The sequence below is a fragment of the Schistocerca cancellata genome, chromosome 2 (assembly GCF_023864275.1).
Source record: "Schistocerca cancellata isolate TAMUIC-IGC-003103 chromosome 2, iqSchCanc2.1, whole genome shotgun sequence".
In the NCBI taxonomy this organism is placed as follows: Eukaryota; Metazoa; Arthropoda; class Insecta; order Orthoptera; family Acrididae; genus Schistocerca; species Schistocerca cancellata.
In genome coordinates, this window is record NC_064627.1 from 794,189,586 (window position 1) to 794,204,313 (window position 14,728).

Here is a 14,728-nt window from a genome sequence, read left to right on the forward strand (position 1 = left end):
CGGACTGAAGGAGTTATGTTTTTTTATGTCGATCCTTGTGATTGGAGGTGTGAGGGACTTCTGCCTTTTACTTATGTAATAAAATGGAACACTTGCAGCCTTCCTTACGGTATTATTTATTATATGGCTACCAGTTTCGATGCTTCAGTACACCATTTTCGGTCCTTAACTGATGCTGAGGGAATATGTGGCTAACACTCCAACCATCAACTACTAACTTCAATTGGCAATCGATGGTTGGAGGCCACTGATCAAATCGGGTATGCAGTTGGAGTAACCCCCCTCAGCGTCAGTTAAGGCCTGAAAATGGAGTATTGAAGCACTGAAACAAAGATGATAGTTGATAGAATGAGATTTTCGCTCTGCAGCGGAGTGTGCGCTGATATGAAACTTTGTGCTGGACCGAGACTCGAACTCGGGATCTTTGCCTTTCGCGGGCAAGTTGATGGTTGGAGACAAAACACGGCTGTTGCATGTAGTCTGCGAACACTAGTTCATAGAAGTTGGCCACTGGTGAAATCGGTATACGATTGGAGTTAACCCCATCAGTGTCAGTCCCATTTCATATTTCAGAGTTGAATGGTAGAGAAATAATCTATAAGTGGTTCAATGAACCCTGTGCCAAACTCTTCGTTGTGAGCTGCTGAGTGGTCGTGTCTGTAGATTAAGACCCTAATTCCCTACCCCTCCCCTACACCCCCTCTCCCCCACTATAGCTTATATCCACTTATTCCTTTGTGTTCCGACCCTCATTTTTCCATCACACATTTCCCAACAGTATATCGAGTCTCTCACACCCACTTTTCCCAACCGTTCCAGGACACAGCGATCCGTAAATGTATATTGGTCGTAATTTGTCCGAGGTGATCTCAAAAGACTCGCCAGTTTGCAGTACGTTTAGCATCATTTAGCATTAGCTCCTTTTAGCACCAGCCACACCAGCGCTATTTTTGTATTACGTTAATTTTTCGTTACCTGTGTGTTTTAAATGTAAATTTTAATTCTACTTTAATCCCATTATTTTAATCTTTTGACACTAAAAGAACGATTTTTATGCTTTTTAACATCGCTTGACTTAAGGGCAACTATCAGCCAGCCGTAGATAAGGGGAGCGGGTATTTGGGGGGGGGGGGGCATGAAATAAGCAACAAATTAAAATAAAAAAGTAGGTAAAATTTCACAGGAACATGAACGGAGAGTGCATGCCTTTCGGCAATTCTATTTTTAATATTACGGAAAGTGAATGACCTTTAGATTTCTTAGGTGTTTTAATAAACTACGAGCAAATGAGTCAATGAAACATTTTTACTGCTAATTTCTAAACTTTTCTTACAAAACAATGAAGTAATTCTCGGTACATCAAGAGTGCCTCCTGCAACTCATTCTTAGAAACGAAAGCTAACTATCCACATTAAGGGCAGGCACTCGCCTGAAAACATGTTTCCACTGCACCACTGCTCTCGCTAGCAACACTTGTTTCGCCCATACCTTGCACCCCAATTTCAAATCAGTCAAGTTAAAATGTTCACATTGACTTATTATTCGTAAACTACTTGCTTGCTGTACTTCTTACTCTGAAATATCAGAAACTGAAAGACTGTGGGATGCTAATGCTTGGTGTATGACTGATGGCACTAATAATAATAGTAAGAAGAAGCACATCGAGTAGGCCCCGCAGCAGTGTTGCGCACGACACTAATTACTGTTGTGTTGTGTTTCCAATCAGTTCGTTTATTTGTGACGGTCCATTGCGGGAAGCACATTCAACTCGGCAACGGCATTTTCATGAGGTATTCGAACATAAGTGACGATTAAGTCTCACGTTTACTGTCATAGATGCTAAGTACAAAGTAGACTCTAAGAGAAAAAAATGATGTACCACGGAGGAATTATCCGAATGGACCGAAAATCGGCAGATGTGGTGCACATGCACAGAAAAACAAGTGACTGCAATCCGAAAAAATTGGATGACTTATTCAAGGGAAAGAGATTCACGAACTGAATAACTCGTTGGTCCACCTTGGTCCACCTGTGGCCATTATACAAGCTGTTATTCGGTTTGCCATTGATTGACACAGTTGTTTGATGTCCTCCTCATAAATGTCATGTCATACACTGTCCAACAGGCGCTCTGAGTGCCCTTCCGACGATTGCTAGATCCTCTCGTTCTGTCGCCTCTGTAGGTCGACCGCTTCCTCCTTGACGCTGTGTTCGGCCATGGTTCACCCATTCCTGCGTACATCGTCCAACAGTGACATCGCCTTCTTTTAGCCCGACCACACGTGCTTTCTCAAATGATGACATCTGCGTGTATTAATCGCGTGCCTGTCTGCGAGGCATAGTGACTCTCCAATTTAGTACACGGAATGAAATTCGCTAGGATTTTATGTTCTGATATCGACATGTCCCCTGCTTGGTATCGTCGGCAGGAGAGCGGTGAAATTGCCCTGCGGGTCACACATATGCATCGGCAGTCAAAGTTTATAATTTTATCAGTTTGTGTACAGTTTGCATAAATCCCTCGTGGCGCGTCGTTTTTTTTTGGGGAGGGGGGGGGGGTAAGAAATCGCGGAATATTGTACACTACTGGCCATTAAAATTGCTACACCACGAAGATGACGTGCTTCAGACGCGAAATTTAACCGACAGTAACAAGATACTGCGATACGCAAATGATTAGCTTTTCAGAGCATTCACACAAGGTTGGCGCCGGTGGCGACACGTACAACGTGCTGACATGAGGAAAGTTTCCAACCGATTTCTCATACACAAACAGCAGTTGACCGGCGTTGCCTGGTGAAACGTTGTTTTGATGCCTCGTGTAAGGAGGATAAATGCGTACCATCACGTTTCCGACTTTGATAAAGATCGGATTGTAGCCTATCGCGATTGCGGTTTATCGTATCGCGACATTGCCGCTCGCGTTGGTCGAGATCCAATGACTGTTAGCAGAATATGGAATCGGTAGTTTCAGGAGGGCAACACGGAACGCCGCGCTGGATCCCAACGGCCTGCCTCGTATCACTAGCAGTCGAGGCATCTTATCCACATGCTGTTACGGATCGTGCGGCCACGTCTCGATCCCTGAGTCAACAAATGGGTACGTTTGCAAGACAACAACCATCTGGACGAACAGTTCGACGACGTTTGCAGCAGCATGGACTATCAGCTCGGAAACTATGGATGCGGTTACCCTTGACCTGCATGACAGACAGGTGAGCCTGCGATGGTTTACTCAACGACGAAGTTGGATGCACAAATGGCAAAACGCCATTTTTTCGGATGAATCCAGGTTCTGATTATAGCATCACGATGGTCGCATCCGTGTTTGGCGCCATTGCGGTGAACGCATATTGGAAGCGTGTATTCGTCATCGCCATACTGATCTATGCACCCAAATAGCGTGAAAATATGATCACATGTCAGTTCTATTATAATATATTTGTCCAATGAATACCCGTTTATCATCTGAATTTCTTCTTGGTGTAGCAATTTTAATGGCCAGTAGTGTATATCAGTGCGTCTCTAACTGTCTCGAAATACAAGTCAGAAAGGCGGGCTTTCGTGAACGTGATCCAGGGAGAGGTGTAGCGTGTTGTTCTGTTCTTGCAGCCACGTGGAGTTCAGGTACAACCTGGGCAATGGCGCGGTGAGGCTGACGTCAGCAGAGCGCGTCGCGCTGGGCAGGGTGCACGTGGCGAGGGCGCGCCGCTACCACCGCGACGGGCTGCTGCGGCTGGACGACGGAGCCGAGGTGGTGGGCCAGAGCCAGGGGCCGCTGCGCGCGCTCAACCTGGAGCTCAGCGCCTACCTGGGCGCCGTGCCCGCCAACCACTCCAGGTAACCTCCCAGTGGATCGTCCATCGCCCAAACAAGTGCTGTTACTCCTGTTAGTGTGACTCAGCTTCATGTATTGAACCTTAGCCGGAGGGCGTCACACGAATTTAATTTATATGATGTTACTGGATAATCCATTCAACTGCTTTATTTATGGTATTGGGGGTGATGATGTTTGGTTTGCAGGGCGCTCAACTGCACGGTTATCGGCGCCCATACAAATTCCCAACCTTTGCTCAGCCCAATCTCGTCACTTTCATGAATGATGATGAAATGATGAGGACAACACAAACACCTAGTCATCTCGAGGCAGGTGAAAATCCCTATCCCCGCCGGCAATCGAACCCGGGACCCCGAGCTCGGGAAGCGAAAACGCGACCGCGAGACCACGAGCTGCGGACCTATTTATGGTATTCCATTCACGTGATTTCGATCCTGAAATCATTCAACTTCGTCTTCACGGGTGTTTGTAGCCGTACATCGCAACCGAAACAGTAAAGTACATAAAGCCATCCAAGACGTGACCACTTCGGAAAATGAGTAGTAGTGCTGTAAACACAAAAATGTGACAGTTGCTGCGTGCACCCAGTATAAAGGCTAACATACAGTGCAGCAGCTGAAGGTTGATGCTTTAGATTTCTTTCGGCAGACGTGGAACTCCGATTAATGTACACCTCCGATTAATGTACACCGCGATCACACAGGAAATGGCACGTTTTGTGCTTACAATAGCAGTCTTCGACGTGGCTACATCTTGGGTTGCTTAACCTTTTTAGTCCCAAAACTTTAAATAGAAATTTTAATTTTAAAATTTTTCACAGTTTTGGCTTTCATTATTATTATTATAAGTAACAAGAATAACTTGCAAAAAGGTAATCAGTAAATTGTTTTTGAGTTGTTTCATTTTGGAACCTCTGGGACATCCACATTTCAGCAATCTGTCACTTCATGAAATGTATTTGAAGTCAGTTTCGCATTATTCTTAGACACAATCCCACATCTCGATACTTCCATGAACTCATTATGTCTAAAGCAAATTAGAGTCCTAAATAAGAAGCGAAAATGGTTCTAAAATTTAATAAAGTACTACTGCTCCCTGTGCGGATGGTCCCGGCGGAGGTTCAGGCATGGGCGTGTGTGTTTGTCCTTAGGATAATTTAGGTTAGGTAGTGTGTAAGCATAGGGACTGATGCCCTTACCAGTTAAGTCCCATAAGATTTCACACATTTGAACAGTTTTTTAACTACTGCTCCAACGATTTCATTTCCACATCACTCGTAGCAGCACTAGTACAAACTCAAATTTACGTTGGAATAAGTTTAGATATACTTACTTTCACTGTCAATTATCTCCTCAATATGAACACTACATAAAAATCACATACCACAACCTCCTGCCATCACGTAGCACAGTCCCCACCCCGATTGCTGCTTTGCATAGTGTTAATTGACTGTTACAGTGCATTAAATTTGTAGCAGTACCACCAGATGTCTCTGTCTTGCAGGACCATCGGTAGTTTCAAGCCGAAAGTACCGGTACTTGAAAAATAAAATAATTATTATAATGATAATAAAATGGTGGTTTCAGACAGAAACTACTGGTACTCAAAATGTTAATGTACTTCAGTGTTTCCGTTATGTTGGACTGCGAAAAGCTCGTCTAAACAAGAAATTGTATAATTTAGAAAGCGAAATGATATGAATAAATTACCATCAATAAAACAGCTGAATCGATTATCCTGTAACAGTACATTATACAACTGCCTACATTGTGCTGTACTGCAACGCCCTTAGCTAATCTTATTTTCCGTCAACTCTTTTTGTAGCCACATGGCTTGAAACACTTCACAGGCTGAGACTCAGTTATAGCTTTGTTGTATTTACTGTATCCACTCCGAAGACTGGTTCTCCATCTACATCTACATCTATACTCCGCGAGCCACCTTACGGTGTGTGGCGGAGGGTACTTATTGTACCACTATCTGATCCCCCCTTCCCTGTTCCATTCACGAATTGTGCGTGGGAAGAACGACTGCTTGTAAGTCTCCGTATTTGCTCTAATTTCTCGGATCTTTTCGTTGTGATCATTACGCGATATATATGTGGGCGGTAGTAATATGTTGCCCATCTCTTCCCGGAATGTGCTCTCTCGTAATTTCGATAATAAACCTCTCCGTATTGCGTAACGCCTTTCTTGAAGTGTCCGCCACTGGAGCTTGTTCAGCATCTCCGTAACGCTCTCGCGCTGACTAAATGTCCCCATGACGAATCGCGCTGCTTTTCGCTGGATCATGTCTATCTCTTCTATTAATCCAACCTGGTAAGGGTCCCATACTGATGAGCAATACTCAAGAATCGGACGAACAAGCTACTTCTTTCGTCGATGAGTCACATTTTCTTAGAATTCTTCCTATGAATCTCAACCTGGCGCCTGCTTTTCCCACTATTTGTTTTATGTGATCATTCCACTTCAGATCGCTCCGGATAGTAACTCCTAAGTATTTTACGGTCGTTACCGCTTCCAATGATTTACCACCTATGGCATAATCGTACTGGAATGGATATCTGCCCCTATGTATGCGCATTATATTACATTTATCTACGTTTAGGGAAAGCTGCCAGCTGTCGCACCATGCATTAATCCTCTGCAGGTCTTCCTGGAGTACGTACGAGTCTTCTGATGTTGCTACTTTCTTGTAGACAACCGTGTCATCTGCAAATAGCCTCACGGAGCTACCGATGTTGTCAACTAAGTCATTTACGTATATTGTAAACAATAAAGGTCCTATCACGCTTCCTTACGGTACTCCCGAAATTACCTCTACATCTGCAGATTTTGAACCGTTAAGAATGACATGTTGTGTTCTTTCTTCTAGGAAATCCTGAATCCAATCACAAACCTGGTCCGATATTCCGTAAGCTCGTATTTTTTTCACTAAGCGTAAGTGCGGAACCGTATCAAATGCCTTCCTGAAGTCCAGGAATACGGCATCAATCTGCTCGCCAGTGTCTACGGCACTGTGAATTTCTTGGGCAAATAGGGCGAGCTGAGTTTCACATGATCTCTGTTTGCGGAATCCATGTTGGTTATGATGAAGGAGATTTGTATTATCTAAGAACGTCATAATACGAGAACACAAAACATGTTCCATTATTCTACAACAAATTGACGTAAGCGAAATAGGCCTATAATTATTCGCATCTGATTTATGACCCTTCTTGAAAATGGGAACGACCTGCGCTTTCTTCCAGTCGCTAGGTACTTTACGTTCTTCCAGCGATCTACGATAAATTGCTGATAGAAAGGGGGCAAGTTCTTTAGCATAATCACTGTAGAATCTTAAGGGTATCTCGTCTGGTCCGGATGCTTTTCCGCTACTAAGTGATAGCAGTTGTTTTTCAATTCCGATATCGTTTATTTCAATATTTTCCATTTTGGCGTCCGTGCGACGGCTGAAGTCAGGGACCGTGTTACGATTTTCCGCAGTGAAACAGTTTCGGAACACTGAATTCAGTATTTCTGCCTTTCTTCGGTCGTCCTCTGTTTCGGTGCCATCGTGGTCAACGACTGACTGAATAGGGGATTTAGATCCGCTTACCGATTTTACATATGACCGAAACTTTTTAGGGTTCTTGTTTAGATTGTTTGCCAATGTTTTATGTTCGAATTCGTTGAATGCTTCTCTCATTGCTCTCTTTATGCTCTTTTTCGCTTCGTTCAGCTTTTCCTTATCAGCTATGATTCGACTACTCTTAAACCTATGATGAAGCTTTCTTTGTTTCCGTAGTACCTTTCGTACATGATTGTTATACCACGGTGGATCTTTCCCCTCGCTTTGGACCTTAGTCGGTACGAACTTATCTAAGGCGTACTGGACGATGTTTCTGAATTTTTTCCATTTTTGTTCCACATCCTCTTCCTCAGAGATGAACGTTTGATGGTGGTCACTCAGATATTCTGCGATTTGTGCCCTATCACTCTTGTTAAGCAAATATATTTTCCTTCCTTTCTTGGCATTTCTTATTACACTTGTAGTCATTGATGCAACCACTGACTTATGATCACTGATACCCTCTTCTACATTCACGGAGTCGAAAAGTTCCGGTCTATTTGTTGCTATGAGGTCTAAAACGTTAGCTTCACGAGTTGGTTCTCTAACTATCTGCTCGAAGTAATTCTATGCAGGTCTCCACCCTAGCCCGTTCCGTATAAGCCTAAGTCTTTTCATCCCTGCATGACCAATGTAACCTACATCCACTTCAATCTGTTTACTGTAGTCAAGTCTTAGTCTGCCTCTGCAATTTTTGCCTCTCACACTTCCCTTCAGTACCAAATTGACGATTTCTCGTGTCTCAAGTTAAGTCCTATCAGCTCAGTGCTTCCTTTAGTCACTTTGTATCAAAGGCTTCTTACCTCTCGGATTCAGCTCAGTGCCTTTACTTTAGTTAACCGATATGCCCATGACATCCTAAGCAGTCTTCGGTAGACCATATTTTATAATCTTGTATCTAGTATCTACCTGTTCTGTTAATTGTCCACTCTGTGTTATTCAAAATTCACACATTAACACCCACTGGCATTCGAGGTGTGATGGCGATGAGGTGTGGCTTAGGAAAACTCTACATTTAAATGTATACATATCATCATGCAATTGTTATAAGAATTCGCATTTTTGTTCTGTAGACATGTTTTGTTTCTCGTTGCAGAAAACAAATTGACACGACACGTTTTGACATCATGCTGCCATCGTCAGGTTCCCAGATGTCACTGTTACATTAATTTATTTTTTGTGTTGCACACTTTATTCTAGACGTAATTTTATTGCTGGGTGCGTGACGAAATCTCGCCTGGGTTTACAATAAAATTAACTCCTCGCTACTTCTCAAGAGTGTAATTTGTAGCTTCACAACTTGTATCTGTTTTTAGTTTGAACAAATTAAGAGTTTGAGACATATCTAAAAGACAAATATTTCATTGTTAACCAACCCTGTCTAATCAGACCGACTTTACGAACAGAGATCTCTTCAATGAAAAATTATGTGTAATTCCTTTTTCCCATTCCTTGTCCTTGTTTCTTTCTAGGAATTGAGCCTATAGCCATGCTGTGAGACAAGGTGTTGCTTCTTTGTTTATTGCAACGAATCTTCTAAAAATTTACAGAATGTTTAAATCGTGCCAACTGTACCACCGTTAATTTCAAACCAGACGCCCGTTTGTTTGGTATAATCATGTGACGCTATTATTGCCTGATTACTGCAAACAGTTTTCGTAGCATCATGTACTTTAATTGAATTACCTCCCGACAGAAAATGAAATTAACGACAAGAAATTTAATTTCAATCCTACGAAACGCTTTATTTACTTTTTACGTGATTGCATTGGCCACTGACTGAAACAATATATGTACAAAGCTATTGCTAGTTAACATTCAAAATTCCTTTACGCAAATCGGCTACCGGTATGAACACAAAAAAAAGTTTTTGGCGATTTTCTGTGTGTGTCGTATATACGTCACCGGTTCAGTACGCTGTCACTTGGGTGCGCATCTCTTTTTCTCATCAGTTTCAGTTCCTTGTCGGTTCCTGCTGGAACTGATATGAACTCTCTTCCTTTTTGCTTCAAAATTCGTATACGAACAATTTTCTAAAATGCTTTGGAAAACTGACTGTATTTGTCTGCAGAATAACTTTTTACGAAAATGAAGTGTCGACGATAGTAAGTTCAGACATGAAGATAATAGAAGTCTTTGAATTCCAGTGTTACAACATGTTCTAAAACATTTGAAAGGTACATCGAATAACTAATCAGGAAGTAATGAAATGAAATGGGAAAAAGTACATTTTTTGAACAATTTTGCTGACGAAGGAATCGGGTGATAGGACACATACTGAAGAATCATTTGTTTGATAATGGGGGTTGTTGGTTGTTATAAATTTTGGGGGATACAAAGGGTTGAATACAGTAAGCAGCTTCAAAGCCATGTAGACTGCAGCGTATGTTCTTCATTTTTTATGTAGCTCACCATGAAAAACTCCCTTGTGTCAATCTCTTCGTTACAGAGTATCACTTGCGCTCTACTTCTGCAATTATTTGTTGGATGTACTCCAACCTCTTGTCTTCGTCTATAGTTTTTTAATCTATGTAGCTTCCTCTAGTGCCACTGAAATTATTCCCTCATGTCGTAACACGTACCATATCATCCAACCCTTCTTCTCGTCAGTGTTTTCCACAAGTTCTTTTCTTCGCCGATTCTGCAGAGAACCTCCTTACCTTCTCAGTCACCTAATTTTCAATGTGAGGGACATCTCAAATGCTTAGATTCTCTTCTGTTCCGGTCTTCTCACCACCCATGAACACTACCAGACAATGATGTGCTCCAGACATATATCCTCAAAAATTTCTTTCTCAAATTAAGACTGATATTTGATGCTAGTAGATATTTTTTTGCCAATAGTGTCCTCTTTTCCTCTGATTGTCTGCTTCTTATATACTCCTTGCTACGTCAGTCATACGTAATTTTGGTTGAAACTTCCTGGCAGATTAGAATTGTGTGCTGCACCGAGACTCGAACTCGGGACCTTTGCCTTTCGCGGGCAAGTGCTCTACCACTTGCCCGCGAAAGGCAAAGGTCCAGAGTTCGAGTCTCGGTCCGGCACACAGTTTTAATCTGCCAGGAAGTTTCATATCAGCGCACACTCCGCTGCAGAGTGAAAATATCATTCTGATAGTTTTGGTTGCCAGGTAGCAAAATTCCATGTATTCATCTGTTGGGTGCCACCAATTTCTGCTGCTCCTTCTCGTAACTGCATTGTTGTCTGAGTCTGTATCTGCTCCTGTGTACGCCTTCCGATCCATTATCTGATTTCGGAATCTCTCTCTGACCGTAATCGAATTGGTTTCTTCGCTTGTCTCCAGGCTTTTTCCAAGTAAATCTTTTCCTGCATTTTGAACAGTATATTCACTGTTATTACCTCATATTCACTACTTAGCCCAATTAGTCTTTTTTCTCTCGTATTCCAACTGGCAAGTCCATAGTCTGTCACAATTCTCTGTTCTGTTCCTTCTCCTATTACCGCATTCCAGTCTCCCATGATTATTAAATTAACATCTCTCTCTACACACAGAAGTAACCGTTTACCGCCCTCATATACTTCTTCCACCTCTTGATGCTTATCTGGAGGCCTTAGCAGTACACTCGAACTGCAGTTGTTACTGTTGGTTTGCTGTCGAGTCTGATGAGAACTAGCCTATGACTACACTGGTCACAGTAACTCACTCTCTGCCGTGTACATAACGAATCCTGCTCCCAGTACACCAGTTTCGTATTCGTCTGGCCACAAATCTTTCATTCCATTTAAGTGAATCCAAATACATATAGACTGAATCTCCGCATCAGCATTTTCAGGTCTACTAGCTTCCCTACCACGTTCAGACTTCCGACATTCCACACTCGTCGATACCACCCTTTTGTGCTAATCAGTATTACTCTCATGATTGCCTCCTCCTTGGCATCCTCTCTCAGACATCTGAATAGATAACTAATATAGTGTCTTTCGCAAATGGAGAAGTACTCATGCTTTCACTTAGACGACGTATGTCCTGTGGACACGCGTTCCGTGTCTTTAACACAGTGGATGTCCGCCCCTGGTAGCTGTGTGGTCAGCGCGACGGAATGTCATGCCTAACGGCCCGGGTTCGATTCCCGGCGGGATCAGAGATTTTCTCTTCTCAAGGACTGGGTGTTGTGTTGTCCTTATCTTCATCCTTTCATCCCCATCGACACACAAGTCGCCGACATTGCGTCAACTCGAAAGACTTGGACCAGGCGAACGGTCTGCCTGACGGGAGGCCCTAGCCACACGGCATTTCCAACACAGTGGATTATACCGAATTCTGCATCCTCGCACATTTTCGCCTCTTAGAGACAGTTTCCACGTCGAGGGCAAGAGGATATCCTGAAACTCTCACCACTTTTCCGCCATTTCAACAAGACCATTGGCAGAATGAGAGTGATTCCATACACCTGTGGTATTCATCTGCTTCAGTACTTAAGCAGAAGAGGAGAGGCTTGCACAGAGTAGGGTATCGTGAATAAGTGAGCACTACAACAACAGTACCAAGCAGCACTAATGTGGGGTACTTGCAGGGTGTTTGAGAACGTGGGCACGGCCCGCGGGCTGGTGGGCTGCGTGCGGCGGCTGCGGCTGGGCCAGCAGACGGTGGGGCTGGAGGAGGGCGGCGCGCTGGTGCTGCGCTCTAGCGGCGTGCGCCAGTGCGGCCGCAGCCCGTGCGCCCACCTGCCCTGCCAGAACGCCGCCACCTGCACCCCCACCGGCGACGACACCTTCCACTGCGACTGCCCGCCGCAGTTCACAGGTAAGCATCTCCCTCACTAGGAAAGAGCCTTTCATTCTCGCGCAATACAAGACAACGGCCACAATCCGCGCACCTTTACGGATGTGCGGCACGCGAAACTAATTTAGAGGCGCATTGCTCCGTACATTTATTCGGAAAAGTTTTTTGGCAGATCCAGATTAATCTTCTGCATTGCTGCACTACCGACCGTCTACAAAAGGGTCATCTGCTTCCCTTTGGCGAAGCGGGCTAAAATATTTTCCCCTTCAAAAATCCTCCGTGTTTTCACCACCAGACTGGTAAATGTTCATCACAAACTGCCACAGCTCCACCTAGGTACTAGTAACTTCGCTAATAATATTCTCCATCTAGCAAACAAGATAACAATTCGATGCCAAACAGGAAAAAAGACACATAACAACAACGACGTCTTCATTTTCAACAGAAACAGGCGAATATTGTACCCTGTTTATTAACATGCAGAATTCCACACCTGCCCACGGGATTGTACATGCGAAACCTTCCTATGTTTTTCGTACTGGCAGGAAACTTAATCGTTCGTTGACAATCATTCACTACCCACTTGACTCACTTCCGCCCCACTTGCCAGCGTCTGCCCACTCTCGATTTCGCGAGCTCCCGTATTACCCAATAAGTTCATTTGCAGATTATACTTTGCAGTCAATCACCCACACTTTCAGAATTGACTATTTTCCGCTCGCGCTAATCGAATTCCTTGTAAAAGGGGGGGCGTCATGTCTCACCTTGCTGGTTCTGGAAGTGAGTATATGCAAACTACGCCCATTGATATTTGCACCCAAGGAAGAATATCTGTGAAATTTGCGCTTAATACTGCTGGGAACAGCCTTCTCAGTAAGTCCCAGACTATCTTTATCCACAGCGTCCTCGGCTACTGGAAATGCTCCATATGCCTGCAGTGAGGTGCTCTGCCGCCCTGTGCGAGCAGATTCCATTCAGAGAGTCACTTCACTGACAAGCCTGGTGTGAAATACAGGGTGACGCTATTAAAAGTATCCCGCCTCCCCTTTAAATGCGAATACAATATTTCGACTTCTGAAATAAAAATCTACAACAATGGACAGTTTTATACAATAACCGATTGTTAGCATTCTTCTGTCAGAGTTTCAGTTTATTTCATTCGTAAAGTTAGACGTTTCTCTTTGCGGTCTGCGAAATGACTCTGTCGGTTGAAGAAAGAATGAAAATTGTGGAAGCGTATGTGAAAACCGGTTCGACTAAGGAAACTCATGAAATTTTCGGGGGCAGGTATCCGGACAGAGGATTACTAGCAAAGGTAGCAGTACAGATTCCTCACAAAAATTGGCTCTCCTACAGATCTGTGCTAAATGTAATAATTCCTTCAGCTCGCACACCAGAAGTTAATGCAGACCTTCGCCGAAAAATTATTCAGAGCCCAAAGAAGTCTACATATAAACTGGCCAAAATGTAAGTAGGAGGAATTGCCAGCGGATTTTGAAAAGTCTTAAATGAAGCTATATCGATTGATGGTTGTGCAGCAATTACGAAAGGATGACGGTCTGAAACGTGTAGATTACTGCACGTGGCTTTTGAATAACATCAACGATGGTTTGTTAGACACTTTCCATTGTATCATGAGTGATTAAGCGTAGTTTCATATTTGCGGTCACGTGAATTCACGAAGTACTGAGCAACGGAGCACCCTAATATTTTGTGTCAGCAACCTGCTCCATGAAGAAAAAATCGGCGTTTGGTGCGCTGTAAAAGGAACGGACATCATGGGACCGATTTGACACTATCCTCCACACAGCTACATAAACGGAAATTTTTGATACGTTTTGTGCTCATATCGCTAAATAAGAAAGACCGATGGTGGAACATGCCACACGTCTAAGATGTCCCTGGGACGAGTCTATAATGCGGAGGTCAGATGTGATCGACCAGAACCGTGGGGACGAATATGCCTGCCCTCGAGTTCCCATGCAGTGCAACATCGGCTCACTGTCAAATCCGATTGTCCCTCTAATTTGGACATTGCGCTATTCGACGAAGCAGCCAATTGGAGACCCACAGTGACGCTCCTTTCAAACTCTATCAGGTGCTGATAACGCTGATTCATACGAGTATGTAACATCTCTGCTTTCTTCACAGTGATCACTCAACACCTAACATTGTTCATTCCGCTTATGTGCCTACCAGGCGTGGCAGCAACACTACAGCAACAATACTAAAACTCCGGTGATCGTTTCAACTGTCTTAGAGTAACGCAAGTCTGATCATTTACATACCTGCCGACGGTGTGCGCGTGTACCAAGTTGCACTGACTCCCGAGCATGCTTTCTGTGTACTTCACTATTTTGTCAGGCAGTGAGGATCGGCTTAACCATTGGTCTTCATTAATTCAATCTTAGCACGGTCCATGATAGTATCGAACGGAGCGTAAATAGCTACACTACTTGCATGAATCTAGAATAAGGAGTCAGAGACTGGAGAAGAATGAATGTATATGGTTGTGCTGTGCGCTGTGAGTATAAAG

At 43.6% G+C, this 14,728-nt stretch overlaps 1 protein-coding gene across 1 annotated transcript in view; it reads left to right on the forward strand.

Moving 5' to 3' along the window:
• LOC126158747 (agrin-like) overlaps positions 1-14,728 on the forward strand; it is a 177,963-nt gene that overhangs the window by 125,318 nt on the left and 37,917 nt on the right. The window contains exons 9-10 of the mRNA XM_049916466.1: positions 3,613-3,840; positions 11,984-12,213. Of these exons, the coding sequence (XP_049772423.1) occupies positions 3,613-3,840; positions 11,984-12,213 (458 nt within the window). The remainder of the gene's footprint in view (positions 1-3,612; positions 3,841-11,983; positions 12,214-14,728) is intronic.